The sequence below is a fragment of the Agelaius phoeniceus genome, chromosome 1 (genome assembly GCF_051311805.1).
Source record: "Agelaius phoeniceus isolate bAgePho1 chromosome 1, bAgePho1.hap1, whole genome shotgun sequence".
NCBI classification, from domain to species: Eukaryota; Metazoa; Chordata; class Aves; order Passeriformes; family Icteridae; genus Agelaius; species Agelaius phoeniceus.
The window spans coordinates 14,211,870-14,227,873 of NC_135265.1; the positions used below are offsets into that span (position 1 = coordinate 14,211,870).

The following is a 16,004-nucleotide window of genomic DNA, read 5'->3' on the forward strand; positions in this document are numbered from 1 at the left end:
CTGATTGCCTTTGCTTCTCCCATTCAGAGGACAAATATAAGTAGATAAATACATTTCTTTACAGAGTAAATAGTACTGGACTACAAATTGGGAGGTAAACTACAGTGAGAGGAATCAACATGCACAGCTGGTTTTCAGACCTGCTTTTCCCCCTACATAGATACCTTCCAAATGATTAAGGCTGTAACACTTCTGAAATAACAGTTTTGGGGTATTGGAGAAGGTAAAATACATGCTTTTATTTTAAAATAGACCTGCAGAAACCCTGTTTAAGTTTGAAATGAGTTTTGCATTTAAATTTGAGTCCCTCTCCACTTTAAATTAAACAAAAATCAATTCCAGTCTGATGTTGCTGGAACTGTAGAGGAAAATTCTCTGAGCTGACTAGTGTTATAGTTTTCACTTCCATTTTTCCCTATTAAAATAAAAAGCAACCAATAAAGAAAATAATTTTAATATTTGCAAAATGAAAAAGTTATGTTACTTTAAAATGAACTTTTAAGGTTTTTTTTCTTTTCACTGTGACTGAACATGGGGCATGTAAATGGATCATTGAGCCACCAATGTAGGTAGCTCTGTTTGTTGAAGGTAATTCAGTTAATCAGTTGTATCCCAAATCACTATCTATGATCAATACTTTCAGAATTTGTGGGGGAAAACACGTCTGTGTATCCATCCCTGTATTCCCTTATTTTTTATGGTGATCTTTGTAAAGGAACAGTTTCCTTGGGATTCGTCTGACAAAGAGCCATTTCTGATCTTCACATACGAGCTCAGGGCTGGATTCACATGCTTGAACACAGATGACTTGTGTCATTTGGGCTGTCACAGTCTTTGGGACTTCAGCATGACCTGGGGGAGTCCTTGCCCAGCAGCTGCAAGTCCATTAGGATTACCTGGGAAAGTCAGGTGGCCAGAGCTGCTTATATTTGAGCAGTTCAAACAAGGCGGGGTATCCAAGCTCCCAAGGAAGGCCTAAGCAGCAGCAGCATCAAGAGTGTCTCTAGAGTGACTTCTTTCTTTCTCTGACACATGGATAGTTCCTGACTAGAGTCTGCTGCAAACAGCTCCTGGCCACCATAAGGGGAACCTGCACACGTGGCTGCTCTGAGCTCACCTAGTGTGAGCACTGGGATTTCATCTCTTTATCTGCAGTCTGAATCCCACCCTTTGTGTATCCTCTTTTGTTTTTGCAAATCTAATCTTGAGGGGGCCATTTTAAAATTCCCAAGAATGTCAAAGTTACCTAACTTTAGGGCTTTTCTATTTTCAGAAGAGTCGAGGCTTGCTTTCAAAAGAGACAGAGGCTTTGAATGGGCTGTTTTTGTAGAAAGTTGGAAAACAAGATGCCCTTGGAAATGGCACACAGCAGAGATGCACAGAGCTGTAGTCTGCATGGATGGATGCTGTCACTCTGTAGCCATGGCTGTATTAGATGAAAAAGGAGCACATTTTATTAATGGAAGGGAGGAGACAGCTTCATATTGCGATGATGACAGAGCATTAAACTGCTCTGGGGCGACAGTGTAAAGGGGGGCGTGGTCAGCTGGCTGTGCATATGTGTCTGCAATACATCAAATTTCATAAAATACCAAAGAGACTTCGAAGCCCAGATCAAATTTTTGTAATAGCTTTATGTGCTTTTGAAAGTATGACCTCTGCTCGATTTGTGCTTGTCAGATTCCTAAATGTCATCTGTTTCTATCTGTCACTTTTTATCATACAGCTAAATTAGTGCACATACATATAAACCCTGTCCAGCATCACCTTTCATTTGTAACTTTAACACAAGGCACTTTCTGAGAAGATACAGCCTGCTTTTGAGAGATGCCAGATTCTGTTTATATTTTTTAAAAAGCATGCACATCTCAAAGGAATCATACAAGAATCTGCTTCTGCTGCTTACTGCATGCATGCAAACATAAATATATCCATGTATCCTATCCCTACACAGTTTTTAAATTCTGGGAAAAAAAAAAGCAGTATTAAGCTAAGAAAATACATTAAAATTCCTCTCTAAATGCATGCGTTAGAACCGTTAAATCTGGTAAGTTTTGATGGAGTACAATACAATATGAATTATGTCAGGCCAAGTAATAGCACAGGCATCCTAGGAAGCATGAAACAATAGATTAACTCTGTTTAGCAGCAGCTATGGCTAGTCATTATTTAGCTAATAATGAAACAAAAGACAGTGGATAATCAGATGTACTCCTTAAAGACCAGTGTTGATTGTTAGCATTGTTCAAATCTAGGCTTCCATGTCCAAGGTAAACTTGAGACCTCATGGCAAATGGAAACTGTAAACCTTCACTGGTTTCCACTGAGATAGGCTACCTAAAGTGTCTGCTGACTGCTGCTTTCAAATGCCTCAGGCGGGACACCCATCGGTTTCAGCCTTCTCTTAATTTTTCAGAATCCAAGCGAAAACTCGAGAATTTCGAGAGAGGCAGGCTCGGGAGCGTGACTACGCGGAGATCCAGGACTTTAACCGGACGTTCGGCTGCGACGCGGATCCCATGTACGCCGGCATCGCTGCCTACGACTCCCCAAACAGCGGCACAGTGACGCTGAGCGCCCGGCCACAGAGCCCCAGGGAGGGGCAGACTGTGGAAGCCTTGTACGCCCAGGTGAAGAAACCACGGAACTCAAAGTCTTCACCTGTGGACAGGTAAGCGCCACACATCAATCAGTGCACCCTCTCAAAACCCGCCCTGGTGTTGCTGTGGTCATGGGAGGTGGTTGTCCACGTCAGTTGGAAAGGCAGAGCTGCATTGTTGTTAATGGCTTTTTAAAGCTTTTATGTAGAACAGTGTTGAACTCACTCAAATAAACCTGTTACAGAGTGGGACAGGAAAGTTGTTTTCTGCAGAGCAACTACATTTCTTCTCTTTCTTCAGATGGTTTGGAATCTTGGAATCACTGTTGGGTATCGTTAGAATTAAATTCAAATTTTTAATGTAATCAGGTTTATTTGTCAAAGCTCTAGCAGATATGTTTGTGGAATACAACATTTCCAATCTATTTACAGCTATTACAAAATCTCTAAAAGGTTACTGTTGTTATAGCAAAAATGGGTTAAAGCTTACGGGTCCTGCTGTAGTCCTGCTGTAGTCCTGAACTTCAGTCTAACAGGCTGAGATTTTTGATTAAGTATAGACCAAGAGAACAAATTCTAAACTTCACACTTGAGTTACTTGTTGGGTTGTAGCTTATGATTTTTACTCTTCCTGCAGTTACATTATCTGAACTGTGTCTTGCTTGTTTTTATACTGAAACTGGGCAAAATTCTGGTTTCTGTTAATGGAGTTCTGAGTTCATTTGAAAACCTGAAGCTAAAAGAGGAATGTAAACTAACATAAAGTAAAAATAGTGAGAGGCAGAATTCACAGGGGTTTTTTAATGCTTTAACAGTGAAAATACACCTGTTTTCTTGGCTTACTATTATAAACTTGTAGTTCTGCATTTTCTCAGCATTACAAAAATTAACACTAAAATCCTAGTGCAGGATGTATTGTTCACTCATTTGGAAGTTATTTATTTGGTTCATAGTCAAGCCATTCATTTTGTTTTCTACCTCATTGTTTCCAGCAGAAAAATATTGAATTTTCAGTAAAATCAGCAAAGCAATGTCTTTGGTGCAGAGTTTGAGATCTGTGTAGCTTCTACATGAGCAGTGGCATTCACCTTGACTATACTGTTCTAGGTGGTAATGGAGTAATTTATATTTCAGCTAAATATCTAAAACTCTTTGAGGACTGAGAGCATTGTACTTGACCCTCCACTTGTTCTATTTTGGAAATTTTTTTTACATAATATTGATAAATATATCTCCTCTAATATGACAAATAAGAAAATCTCAGCTGCATTGTGGAATGTGTTCATTTTTACTAAAAATCGGTTGCACAGCCAATTTTTATTTTCTCAATCATATTGTTCTCTTTCATTGTGTAAAAGGTCTACTTTTCATAGTAAATAATTTATATATTGAGCTGTATGTATGTTATTTCAGTGAATGAAGCAAAATAATGTTAAAAGATGACAGCATCTGTGTCCTTGGAATTTTGTATTCCTCAGCCTTATATTGGCTGGCACTGGTATGCCCAGGTGCCTGACATTTCAGCACTTTTGTGCCTTTGGAAATCAAGATAGCTTGGTTGGATATGTCTGCCACGTGGTGACTCTCATGGCTGTTTTTGTTAGACCAAAGGCAGTGTTTCATGCTGGAGTTGAATGGCATCAATGTCACATCAACAAAAAAAAAGTTCTTTGATACAAACCTGGCACAGCAAAATAGGAGACCTGCGTGACCCAGTTAACTCTGTGTGGTGGCTGATAAAAGAGCCAGGAGAGAGTGAGTAAAGTGGAAGATAATGGAGTACCAGGGGAATCTGATGTTAATCAGGTAGGTAGGACTAAAGAGCAGTGCAGTATTTTTGTACATTCAGGCTGCTCCTGGAGCACAGAGGGTCCTGTCTCTCACTGCTGGATCATGCTGTGACAAAAGGAAAGACCCAGCACACACAATGGGCCTGAGCAAAAGGATAAAATGCAAGTAGGGTACCAGAAATGGGGCATGAAAAACCAACCCTAGTCCTGTGATAAAGGGGGCAACATTTGACAAGAAACACCCAGAAAGAAATATTTAATTCAGATGTAAAAATACTATTATTTGCTATAAGTGTACTCTGAAATGCCTGTTCAGGGGTTTGATGCATGAAGGTCTGGTGTATTAGGGTTTTCTTTCCTCTCTCTTCTCACATCTGTATCAACAACCAAGCTGTGGAGATGATGAATCCCCCCGGTTCCAGGAGACCTTCTGGGAGTGTTGCAGTGATGTGCACAGTCTCAGGCTCAAAGTCACCTCTCCCAGAAGCTGGGTCTGCACTTTGGGCCTAGTGTTGAGAGTGTGTGTCACAGAATCATGTAACAAATGGTTTGGATTGGAAGGATTTTAAAGACCACCTTTAAAATCTGTGAGGGAGCAGCTTTCAGTTGTCCTTAAGGTGTGAGAGGGGTGTCTGGGAGCTTGACCTTTGTAATGTTCAGTGTGAGAGCCTGGATTATGGCTGAGACACCTGCCCAAAGGCTGCTCTGTCTTTTACAGCTTTATCTTAGATATACTAAGAAAGCATCATCTGAGCATTTTTCTAAGAATCAGTTGTCACCATGTGGACCTGAGGTGCTTTTAATTCTTTTGTCTCCTTGTCTGTAGAATACCCATTTCCTCACCCCTTGTGCATTGCAATCTCTTTCTTGCTATCCCTTTCCAGCAGTGAGACCTTCCTCTTTCACTTGGCATTGCCTTTGATGCCCCTTTTGACATCAAGCATCCAAATGCCTCTGCTCAAGGCTCTTCTCCATCTCTCTTCTCTGCAGTCTGATTCATTCTCAGAAAGCTACAAGAAATTTGATGACAAATAGTTGGTTGCAGTTCTGCATCCTTAAAATATTGTGTACATGAGTGTTCACCCGTGGTGAGTGTTATTTTCAGTGTGTTTTACTTCTTCTCCCTCCCATCCTTTCCTTTCTTCTGGATGATTCAGAGGTTACCCAAGTAGAGACAGTTGCTTCCAGCCTTTGTGGATGGAAAGGGAAATCACTCAGTGTGTTACCCTTTGCTGAACTGCCAGGAGCTGGTCATGGCCAGGCTGTCTCAAATCTTTAGCACGTTCATATTAAAAGCAGCATTGTTTATATGGGAAATGTTATTTCTATTGAAGTTTGGTGCTTAGTGCCAAACAAAATTTGACATTTAAGTATGTCCAAAAGGTTATTTAAAAGTCTGTTACGAAGGAGCCTATAACAAAATGCCCCATAATAGTTTGCATACCATTGCTGAATACTTATGACAATTTTTTTTGTAACTTGAAAGAGAATTACTGTGGCTGTGTGTGAGGCCTTGTCAGGGTTTGTTTTCCTTTAATATTCCCCCAACTTCTCTATTACTTTCATCAACACATGCCACCAACTGTTGTAAGTTTAACTGTATCATGGCAAATAGTGAATAGCAAAGTGGAGGACAAGTATGTCAACTGCTCATCAGTGTAGACAGATAGTACAAAACACTAAGAAGCACATGGTGATTCCCTAAACTTTGTCTGCCAATTTCTCTAAATAGAAAGTAGATCATATAATGTCAAAATACAGCAAAGGAGAAAAAGATTTTAACTCACTCATTGGAGACATGCAGAGCTAGATGCGTGTAAGTGACAATGACTTACCAATTTTACTGACAATGGCTATTAAAAAAACCCAGCCTGTAAATAGTAAATGCTACTCAAATATATTCTTACAGGATTTGAAACTGGTTTAGAACTACTTTAATGCAGATTTGTATTGCATCACAGTTCAATCATTAATGGATATTTGGTGGGGTTTAGACGGGAAAGTGTTTCTTGGTTGGTTGGTTTGGTTTTTCAGCGATTGTATCGGTTACGGATATAACACTAAAAAAGTTATTTTCTGCTCTTTATCCTAGACAATCAAAGCAGATTGTCTTTCTTAACAGAGGAGTTTATTGCTCAGAAGAAAGGAAGCTCTAGCAATAAATAAATAAACAGATACATAAATATGTTGGGAGAGATTGATGATCAGCCTAGCTCCATATACACGAGCTGCCCTTGTGACATCAGCTCCATCCAGTGCACTGACAGTGAATAGAGACAGGCTGCTAAGAAGTTTTTCACTTCTATGTTAGGCATTGATGGAGTGAAGCAGAGGTGGAATGTATAATCTATGTTTATTTTACCATTTGGGAAAGAGGTGTCTCAAGAACATAGTTCTTGAGAATAAGGCTTTCAGCTTATCTGAAAAATGTCTCTAGTATGTTTTGCATTACACAGAAGAGAAGCTGAATGACTGATCAATACTGCTTTTCATGTAGATGACAAGGATGCCATACAGTGGGGCTTTATGGCAATCACCTGACATCCATAGCTGAGCACGATGCAGAAAGACAACTCCTAATGGCTGTCACTCTTTAATCATTTCCCACCAAGAGTGCATTGTCCTGAAATAAAATAGGCACTGTGCTGCTGTAAATCTAAATAGCTTGAAAATAGTAGGTTAGACTCCTCCAGCTTGCTGAGGACATTTTAATGGAAACATAAATACCATAATCATATGCTTTTTGCATGCATTTTGCCATTAAAAGAAAAAACCTTCATTTTAGAAGGGAGACCTTTATGAGCTGCTTTATTTTCTATCAGAAGTGGAATCAAGTTATGTCAAAGGAATATCTGGGAACTGAAAATAACCCCACTTCCTTTAACTGTCATCTGCTCAGTGCAAAGAGGCAAAATTGTTTTTTTTCAGGTCGGGTCACATACTTTCCTTGCTGCTTTTCCAAAAAGAATGGGAGAACATTTTATTAAGTTGTTAACTTTGATTCTCTCAGTAATATCTTTGTGCGTAAATTGGCATGAGAGTAATGAAACCTGGAAACTGCATCAAAACACTCTGATATAATAAAAGAATATGTAAAAAGTGAAATAAGCAGACCCTGTCTTTCTAGTGTATATAAAATAACTCTTAGCAATAGCAGAATGGGTCATGAAAGCTATGAAATACTATATTGCTGTGCTTGGATAAATATTTGTTAAAAAAGCTGGCTCTTGCGCAGCTATATTAAACTTCTTTATTAGTAGTGTCAGTCACAGGAGTGTTCTTAAGTCTGTGGGATCATTTATGCCTAGGAATTGGAGCTCACTGCTAGGCCCACCAGAGATGGAGATAGGAGTTATTACTTAGGGTGATGCATCCTGTAAATGCTAGGGTGTTTCTCAGAAGAAGAGATTTTTTGATGGTTCTGGAAGTTGACTTGAAGAGCACTTTCATGAAGGGAAAGGCCACGACACTAAAAACCATCTATCCAGTGACATTTAAAACCTTCAGAGCTGTGCAGAGGGCTAACAACCTATATTGAATAAGATTATGAGTAAGCTCTTCCCTCCTACCTCTGTTTACTTCTCTTTGCTGATCAGGGAGTGTTTTTCCATCTCCTGGATCCCTTGTTCTTCCCTGTTCATCACCCTCTGCCATCAGAGCCCTGCAGATACCATGCTACAGGGGAAGGAACCATTCATGCAGGTGAATGTGTTGAGAATATTGAGAATAAGTTGCAGAGATCTTCTAGTTTTGCAAACACCATAAGTAATTGGTAATGTTTCAGAAATTAATAGTCACAGGTTTTAAATCCTTACCTTCCAGTCAGTGTCTCTCTTTTGTGACATTACAAAGCTTCATTCCTGTGAGAATCTGACTTCTGGAAAGACTTTCCTGGCCTAGGAAGTGGCACATATGCCATTATGGAATAATCAGACTCTCCACGGCAACCTGCCTGGAGAGCAGTGGGTTAATGAACTGTTTGCAGTCCTCTAACATGTAAAACTGAAAAAAATACTTGGAAGTCATTGTGGTATTTTTCTTCCTCTGTCTGTTATAACCCAGAGAAGGATTAGTTAGAGCCTCTGTGAGACTCTTCATGGGGTTTAATTTCACTTTAGCGCTAACACATTGGGGTTTTTTGTTTCTCTACCCTTCATCCTATAAGCCAGTAATCCTTGCCCCCAGGACTGCCTAAAAATTAGCTTGGTCTCTCATAGACCTGTGTATTTAGAACCCAATAGACACTATTAGCATTGGCATTTTATTATCTTAGGTTGGTTGTTTTCTTTTGTTCTTCCATCTTGATAGAATATAAGACAAGTTTTAATATAAATTCATGAGGATTTATGTGGGCTCCCTATTGTGAAAGTATGCAACTGCACTCCCCTGTTTGGGTTACCACTTTGGTGGAATAAATGGCCGACTTACAGTGAACTCTATTCAGGTCTCCCATTTTAATTACTTGGAAGTCCTGGTCTCTCTCTGAATAGATCCCAGGCACTGATACTGTTGTGAGAACCACATCTCTCTCCATTTACCACAGCCTCACTGAAACCCCAGTGGTTTCTCTTCCCCTCTGCTCCGGCCAGCTTGCCATGCAATCTGAAGTGTGACAGCTATTTGTTTGTTTTCACAAAAGCAGCTGGGGTTAGTACCTCTACAAATGGTTGCAGTGGGCAAATGCACAGAGAGATAAGAGAGGTGAACTTCCCTCCCTGGGTTACAGGACCAGGAGGTGAAGAGGGGCCCACCCAAACGTGCCCTTGGTGCCCCTGCTCTGGGAGACGGCGGATGGGCTCCTGGGCTGGAAGCTGGGAGTGCCTGCATAGCTGGGGGATTTTCAATTCCTTTAAGTGCAGTTGAGAGACTGTTTATAAAAGGGGGGTCAAAACCTGTCACTTCAACACAATATATTGGTAATTTAAATATGTTGTAACTGAATTATGCATAGTATTTTTTGCTGGTATATTAGTACAATTTTCACACAGATATAGATCAGTTGAGTGTTTTGTTGCTTGGATTAAAAAAGAGAAAAGCATTTACTTTGTTATTCAGATGGTAGAAGTTAATATTTATTTTTTTTAAAAAAAGAAGAAAAAGGAAAACTATAATTATATATCCCAGTATGAAAAACCATGATGCAAAAGCTGGAAAAGGCCATGTCTTGGGCATCAAATGGTTATTGTATGGCTTGAGATTGCAGTCCAGAAACCCAGCTGTGTGCATAACGTGCACATCTTTTTTTCCCACTAATGCCATCAATGCAACTTGAACTTCTTCATCCTGAGAAAATTATGGGAAATATTTGAGTCCACAAAGCTGAAAAAGCAAAGGCTTTCCATTCATTAAATCAAGTGTTTTGATCCTACCGATGTAAACTGCTAAAATCTGTTCTTTGCAAGTCCTACTAACCAAAATTTGGATTGCAAACTGATGTTGTGCCTCACTTGAACACCATAATTTAATCAGTTTAATTTGTTGTTGCTGTTGAATGTGGCCCTTTCTAAATAGAATACAAATTTATGATCTTTTTGTCTTTTATGTCCCTCCAGTCAACCCATCTGTTCCTCTTTGGTGAAGGATTCAGGCTTCTCCTTTCCAAGCATTTGAAGAGCTAGGGATTTTTCATTTTAGATTTTTCTGGCTATGGGAGAGGGGTGCAAAGGAAGAGCTTGTAGAGAATCCTGTATTTTCACAGAATCTTGTATTTTTACTTTCTTAAATACACAATTTGAAGTTAGATCTTTAATGTAGTTTAATGGATGAACAGTAAAATGTTCTTCTAATGTTGGAGGATTTGAAAGGGTTTTCCTTCTTTGCTGTTTTTGTGAATGATACCTCCTTCACAGATGAGACAAACTATATTTAACTACACGGTTTATCCTTATGGCCAGCCTTGTTTGTTTATGTGACCCACAAATCATCCTGCTTATGGTCAAAGTACTTTGTCACTGGAGGAAGTGGTGGAGTCTAATTGTGGGGAGGAATCCTCTGCAGTGAACTTCAGGAAGGAAAATAGCATCACTTCATATGGCAAGGGGAAGTGGTTAATTCCTTTTAACATATTGTAAACTCATTGAATGAAACATACCACACTGGCAGCCCTGGAAACTGAGAAATTCCTGAAAGATCTCATTTCAGTTTGTTCTTGGTTGGAAAGCTGAAAAACAGTGCTTTTCTACTCATCACTCAGAAAACAGTGTATATTCCTGCAGCCTTGTACTTCATGATAGATTGTTAAAGAATTGGTTTATAAGGTGTTTGAAATCTTGTTCCTTAAGGCTCAAACACTGTGATGTGAAACATTGAAAGGTTTCTTGCATGACCTATTTTATATGATTAGGTATTTCTGAAAAACATCAGACTTATTTCTAAAATCAGACTTACTTGCCATGAATTTTTTTTCATTCTTTAAAATACTAGTAGCATTTAAATAGCTTTTCAATTTGATGTATTCATAGCACTCTTTCTTACATGATGGATATATCAAATGTTATTATGGTAAATAGATGACATATTTGTAATGGATAGGTAATTTCATGTACTCAGAGTTTAGACAGTGTTATAACATATAAGACTTAATTTATGAAAGAAAAAGCAGAGGAGCAGATTTTGCTTCATTTTAATTTGTGTGTAGTTTTGTAACAATGCATGGCATGCCTGAGCTGCATTGCTTTCTGTAATGAAATGTCTTCTGTGGGCAACAATTCATAGTTTAATACAGCCTTCCCCTCATTCCTAGGTTTCCATTTAAAAGGAAACACGGTACAAACTGGGATGGAAAGAGAACACATAATTTCTACTCCGAACATTTAAAAAAAAACAATTAGACTTCAAGGGATGTGAGAACTAATGTCCCTCAGACTTTTCATTTCCACTTATCTTTGGGATGGGAAGAGCTGTGACCTGGCAAACAAAGAAGACAGAAAATATTAGCATGGGTCTTTATTTCCCAAGACATAGTTCATGGCTCATTAACAGTGGTAGTATCTGTTACTATGCTGCAGAGAAAACAAGCAGAAGTTGCCTGTTGTTACTTTGTAATTGTGTTAGTAGATATAGTGTGAAAAAAAAAAGAAAGAAAAAAGGAGAAAAAGGAGGTTTAGCTGTGTATTATTTTGTACATCATTTTAAACTGTGCTGTGTCTGCCAGCTTAAGATAAACTCTATGCATATTGGCTAAAATGTCAAATTAACCCACCCGTTTTTAGGATTTCTAAATGCCCATCAAGAAATTGAGGGTTGTGCTGAAGCTATTTTAATTAGCAAAGTGTGATTTAAAGGTTGCTAAAATCAAAAAGAGCTTATTCATTTTTCATCAATAATAATTTTTCTTAATATTTCATCAGAACCTGCTGATTCGGAGACCACCTTCTGGGCTTTGATTCATTAGGACTGCAGACATAATTTAATTTTTTCCCCTTTCCTCATTCTGTGATATGCTCTTTCATCTTTGAGACATTGTTAAGATGTTTCTAACATTCACAGATTGCTAATTGATCCAACTTTTTTTGAAACTGTACTTAAGACAGAGCCTTTTTTTCTGTGGAAACAAGTTTCCATGCATTTGCTTTTATTAGTGTACTTTTCAGTCTCTACATCTGATAAAAGTTCTCCAGCAGACATTGAAAATGTAGGACTTGTATGGTTTTATATATGGCAATTAAGGCAAAAATATTAGGGACATGATAGAGGGAATTTAAAAGAGTTGGTAGAGTTATTAAGATTATGCAGTTACTACATTAGGCCTTTGTAGTTCATCTAGAACTAACTTGGTATTAAAACAGTGCTGTAAGTAATGTTTCTTTTTGTCTAAATCTTTGGGGGATCATGGAGAAGAGCAATTATGGGAATTTATGCAAAGGCATTTTATGAAAGGATGTACAATTAAAAGAAATTGCTCCTTTCACTTTAGTAGGGCTGTTCATCTAAGTTTTGTCTACATTATCATACTCTGGTAATTTCTAGTCCCCAAATGCACTTCTGTTACTATTTTAAGTTGGGCTTCATAACCTGCTTCTTCTTGGAAGATTTCCCTGCAGAGAAGTATCTGGAAAACTTTCCATTTGGGTGCCTTGTTAGAACAAGAAGGGCTGGTTGCTCAGCACAGTGGGTTGGAGCAGTCCAGGTGCCGTGGGCTGTACCCTGATCCTGTTCTGTGAGTGGCTGGAAAACCATCACAGTCCTCATTTCCCTTTGCTCATCTCAGTTGTGAAATGTGTCACTCTGGGTGGGTGCACCTGATTCTGTGGAGGCACAGTGAATTAGAGAAGGGCCATCTTTTTCTTTTCTTCCATGAGACCATTTTCCTCAATTCAGTCTAATTAGAATTTCAGGAACGTCCTCTACGTCTTGCTTAGATGGCCAGAGCTGAGTTGTTTGTCCTGTGAAGCCACACTGAACAGTTCATGCAGACTGAATTTCATTAGCTTTCATTAGTTGCACTATTCTGCTGTAGTTAAAATTGCTGCAGCTCAGGATGTCAGAATTTAGCAGGAAAATAGGCAAAGCCAACATACCATTCAGTGTGAGAAATAATCCTACTTTATTGGAGCTCACACTTGCATTTTTTATTATTCCTTCTCATGGCTCAGATGTGTGTGTCCATATTCAGTAGAGCTCATGCCCATGTGCAGAATGAAATGCAGATACAAGGATGTGTTTAGCTGTGACAGAATTTTTATGTGCATGTGCTTATGTCTGTCTGTATGTTTTTGTATTTAGAAAATCTCAAAAAATTCCTCTGCTCCAGAGGAAGTGACCTCCAGAAGTCATCTAGTCCAACCCCCTGCTCAGAGTGGGTTTGCTCAGGTCAAGTTGCTGAGGCCTGCAGTTGTGTCCTAAATATCTCTGAGGATGGAGATTTCATTTAGCTCCCTGGGTGCCTGTTCTAGTGTTTGATCAGCTTCATGCTAGCTAGAAAAACAAAGGCAAAGAGAAAAAGCTTTTCATATCAGAATTTCCTGTCCTACTGTTTGTGTCCATTTTCTCTTATTCTAATGCTGTGCAACTCAGAGAGGAGTCTGGTGTGTGTCTGTAAAAAATAAACTAAAAAACCCAACCAAAATTAATGAGTCACTTAATGTAATACTTTGAATATGAAACGAGATTCAAATTTTTCAGGCATCAAAAGAAATTTTAAAATAATACAGATTACCTTACAAAATAATTGTTATCATTGAACTTCTCCTTGAATGATTGTCAATGTTGGCTTTTTTACCTATTGTATTTTCATATTTCAGAATGCACTTACCTACATCTTGTTTCTCCCACTTATTTTGAAAACATGAATTTTTTTCTCTGCTGCACTCTCAAAACTTGAATAATAAGTCTTAGAACACAGTATAACTCTTGATTCATCTTTAAACAAAGGAAGCTGCATAGGAAGTTGCCTTTTGTCCCCCTTTGTATTATGCTTACAGCATTCAGCTCCACCAAAAATGATGCATCTTAAAGCACCTTAAAAATGACTCAGAGCTGTGTGTGTTGTTGGATTGCTCCTTATACACACTTAGTTCTGCTAGGGCAGAATTGCTGCTGTGTGGGACGTGTGCCTCTGACAGCCTTTCTTTTGCTAAAGGATTTTCTGTGTTTCTCTTTTAACACTGAGGTTCTGCAGCTCATCTGCACAATTTCCTGGACAAAAAGAGATCATAACTGCCAAAGAAATGATACTGTGTTGGCAGTGAAACAGAGGCTTCTGAGCATTTCTTAAAGTCCTGCTCGCAATGTTCATTCTGGGCTAGAATTTGCAGATGGTGAGTGCATTGCAGGAATGGAGGCTCAGGAGACACTGGGGCTCCTGTGGAGCTGAAGGGCCACACCAGAGGACAGAGGGGGAAATGAAGGAACTCTCCTGTGGAGATCAGGAGCACTGCAGGATGGAGATCAGGGAGAGGAAGCTGCCTGCTGAGCCCTCTGGGACAAAGGGGAGCCAGCTATCCCCTCACCTGCAGGGAAAAAAAATAATAGAAAAATCAACTGCCCTCCTTGTAAGCACAGGTGAGGAATAGGATGGTCTGTGTGGGGTTATCTTTCATCTAGAGAGTATATTTGCAAGGATCCTGAGGAACTCCATAACCTTTAATGGGACTTGTAGTTAATATAAGTATACCTTCAGGCCTCAGCTGATCCCCTCCCCAGTCCCTGCACTGACACCTGTGCAGTGACACACTGCTGCTCTTTAATTGCACATAAATCAGGGCCAGAGAGTGGAGACAAGCCAGGACAGTATGGAAGGAGAATTTAAATGTAAAACGTAATTACCTGGGCTGGAACATGGCCAGGGCACCAAGGTTAACACCTGTATGCTGGTGAGAACTGCCTGTTGATATTCTTCCAGAAACCATTTTCTACAGAGTTGCAGAGAAGACCTTGTTAGTCACTTGGTCCGATCTCCTCTGTACATAAAATTTGTTCTTACTGTTGTGTATTGTCACTTGTGTAGTGCACATTGAAATGGGCTGTGTTCAACAGCATTATGTGGGCTCTTTCTCTTATAGCTCTTGTTTGAGAAGACAATTGCCTGATATTTAATCTGATTTTTTTTATTTTATTGCCTCCATGTTCTCTTGAATGTACTAAGGTCTACAACAGAAAGACAAAAACCACCTGAGATTCAAGGTACCTGACCATGTCTCTTGAGATACTAAGAAAGGAGGAAGAAAATGTTTTTATAAATATTTGGGTTCCTCAGTCATAAAACAGCAAGTTAACTGCTGCTGAGAACTGAACAAAGCAAGCTCAGCTATCACCACATCTCACCAGGAAAGACACAAAGTGTTACCATCTTCCTTTCCTTCTTTGTTCGTAGACAAATGCAACATCACTCCTTTTGTGTGCTTAGTTTAATCATATTTTTCATGTTTTACCCTGTTATTTCATTATTTCATCTTCAGTCAATTTTTATTCTCTGGGTAGAACACAGGAGTGCCATTTCAAGCAACTCAACAGTCACATCCTTCCTCATTCTGCCTGAGCTACTCAAACCTTCTCTTCACTGAGGCAATACTGAGAGGAGAGCTGCCTCTAGTCATTCATGAACTCTGAAAAGTGGTTTTGGATTTCTTTCTCAGTCAGGTATTAATCCTGTCTTAAAGTCCTCCATATTTTCATCTGAAGGTAGCTATCTCTTGAATACATATCTCTCTAGTAGAAGGAGAAATAAATTTTGTTCTGCTCTTGACCTTGTTCTTGAAGGGTGTTTTTCATTTGTAAGATGCCTACAGCATTTCAGAGGTTCTGCACAGTCTGTCCTGATTTCATATTATGCCTGTCAGTGTTACCTGAGCATATTTTCAGAGGAGGTCTGCAGGACATTGTATCTATTTGTCATGTGAGGCTGAATGTGGACATCCAGAAGGAAAACTGTCATTCCTGCAGATTGAGCCAAGTCTTGGTTGCTGTGGCTGCAATATTTTATTCCTTACAGATGAGCACTGAAAAGGACTTCTGCACATTCAGCAGCTGGGTACACAATCTAGCATTCAAGTTAGGCAGTGTAAGGTCAGAGTTTTATTTTTTGTTGTTATTGGTTTTTATGGTTGATAGTATAATGATCATTAATATTTCACTGGCATTTATTATAAAAGATTATATAATGTAATGTTCGAGGG

The 16,004-nt window shown here is 39.1% G+C and overlaps 1 protein-coding gene across 11 annotated transcripts in view; it reads left to right on the forward strand.

Moving 5' to 3' along the window:
- Positions 1 to 16,004, forward strand: part of PARD3 (par-3 family cell polarity regulator) — a 446,494-nt gene that overhangs the window by 344,701 nt on the left and 85,789 nt on the right. For all 11 annotated transcript variants that reach the window (XM_077173197.1, XM_077173317.1, XM_054645709.2 and 8 more), the window contains one exon: positions 2,417 to 2,671. In XM_077173197.1, coding sequence (XP_077029312.1) covers positions 2,417 to 2,671 — 255 coding nt within the window. The remainder of the gene's footprint in view (positions 1 to 2,416; positions 2,672 to 16,004) is intronic.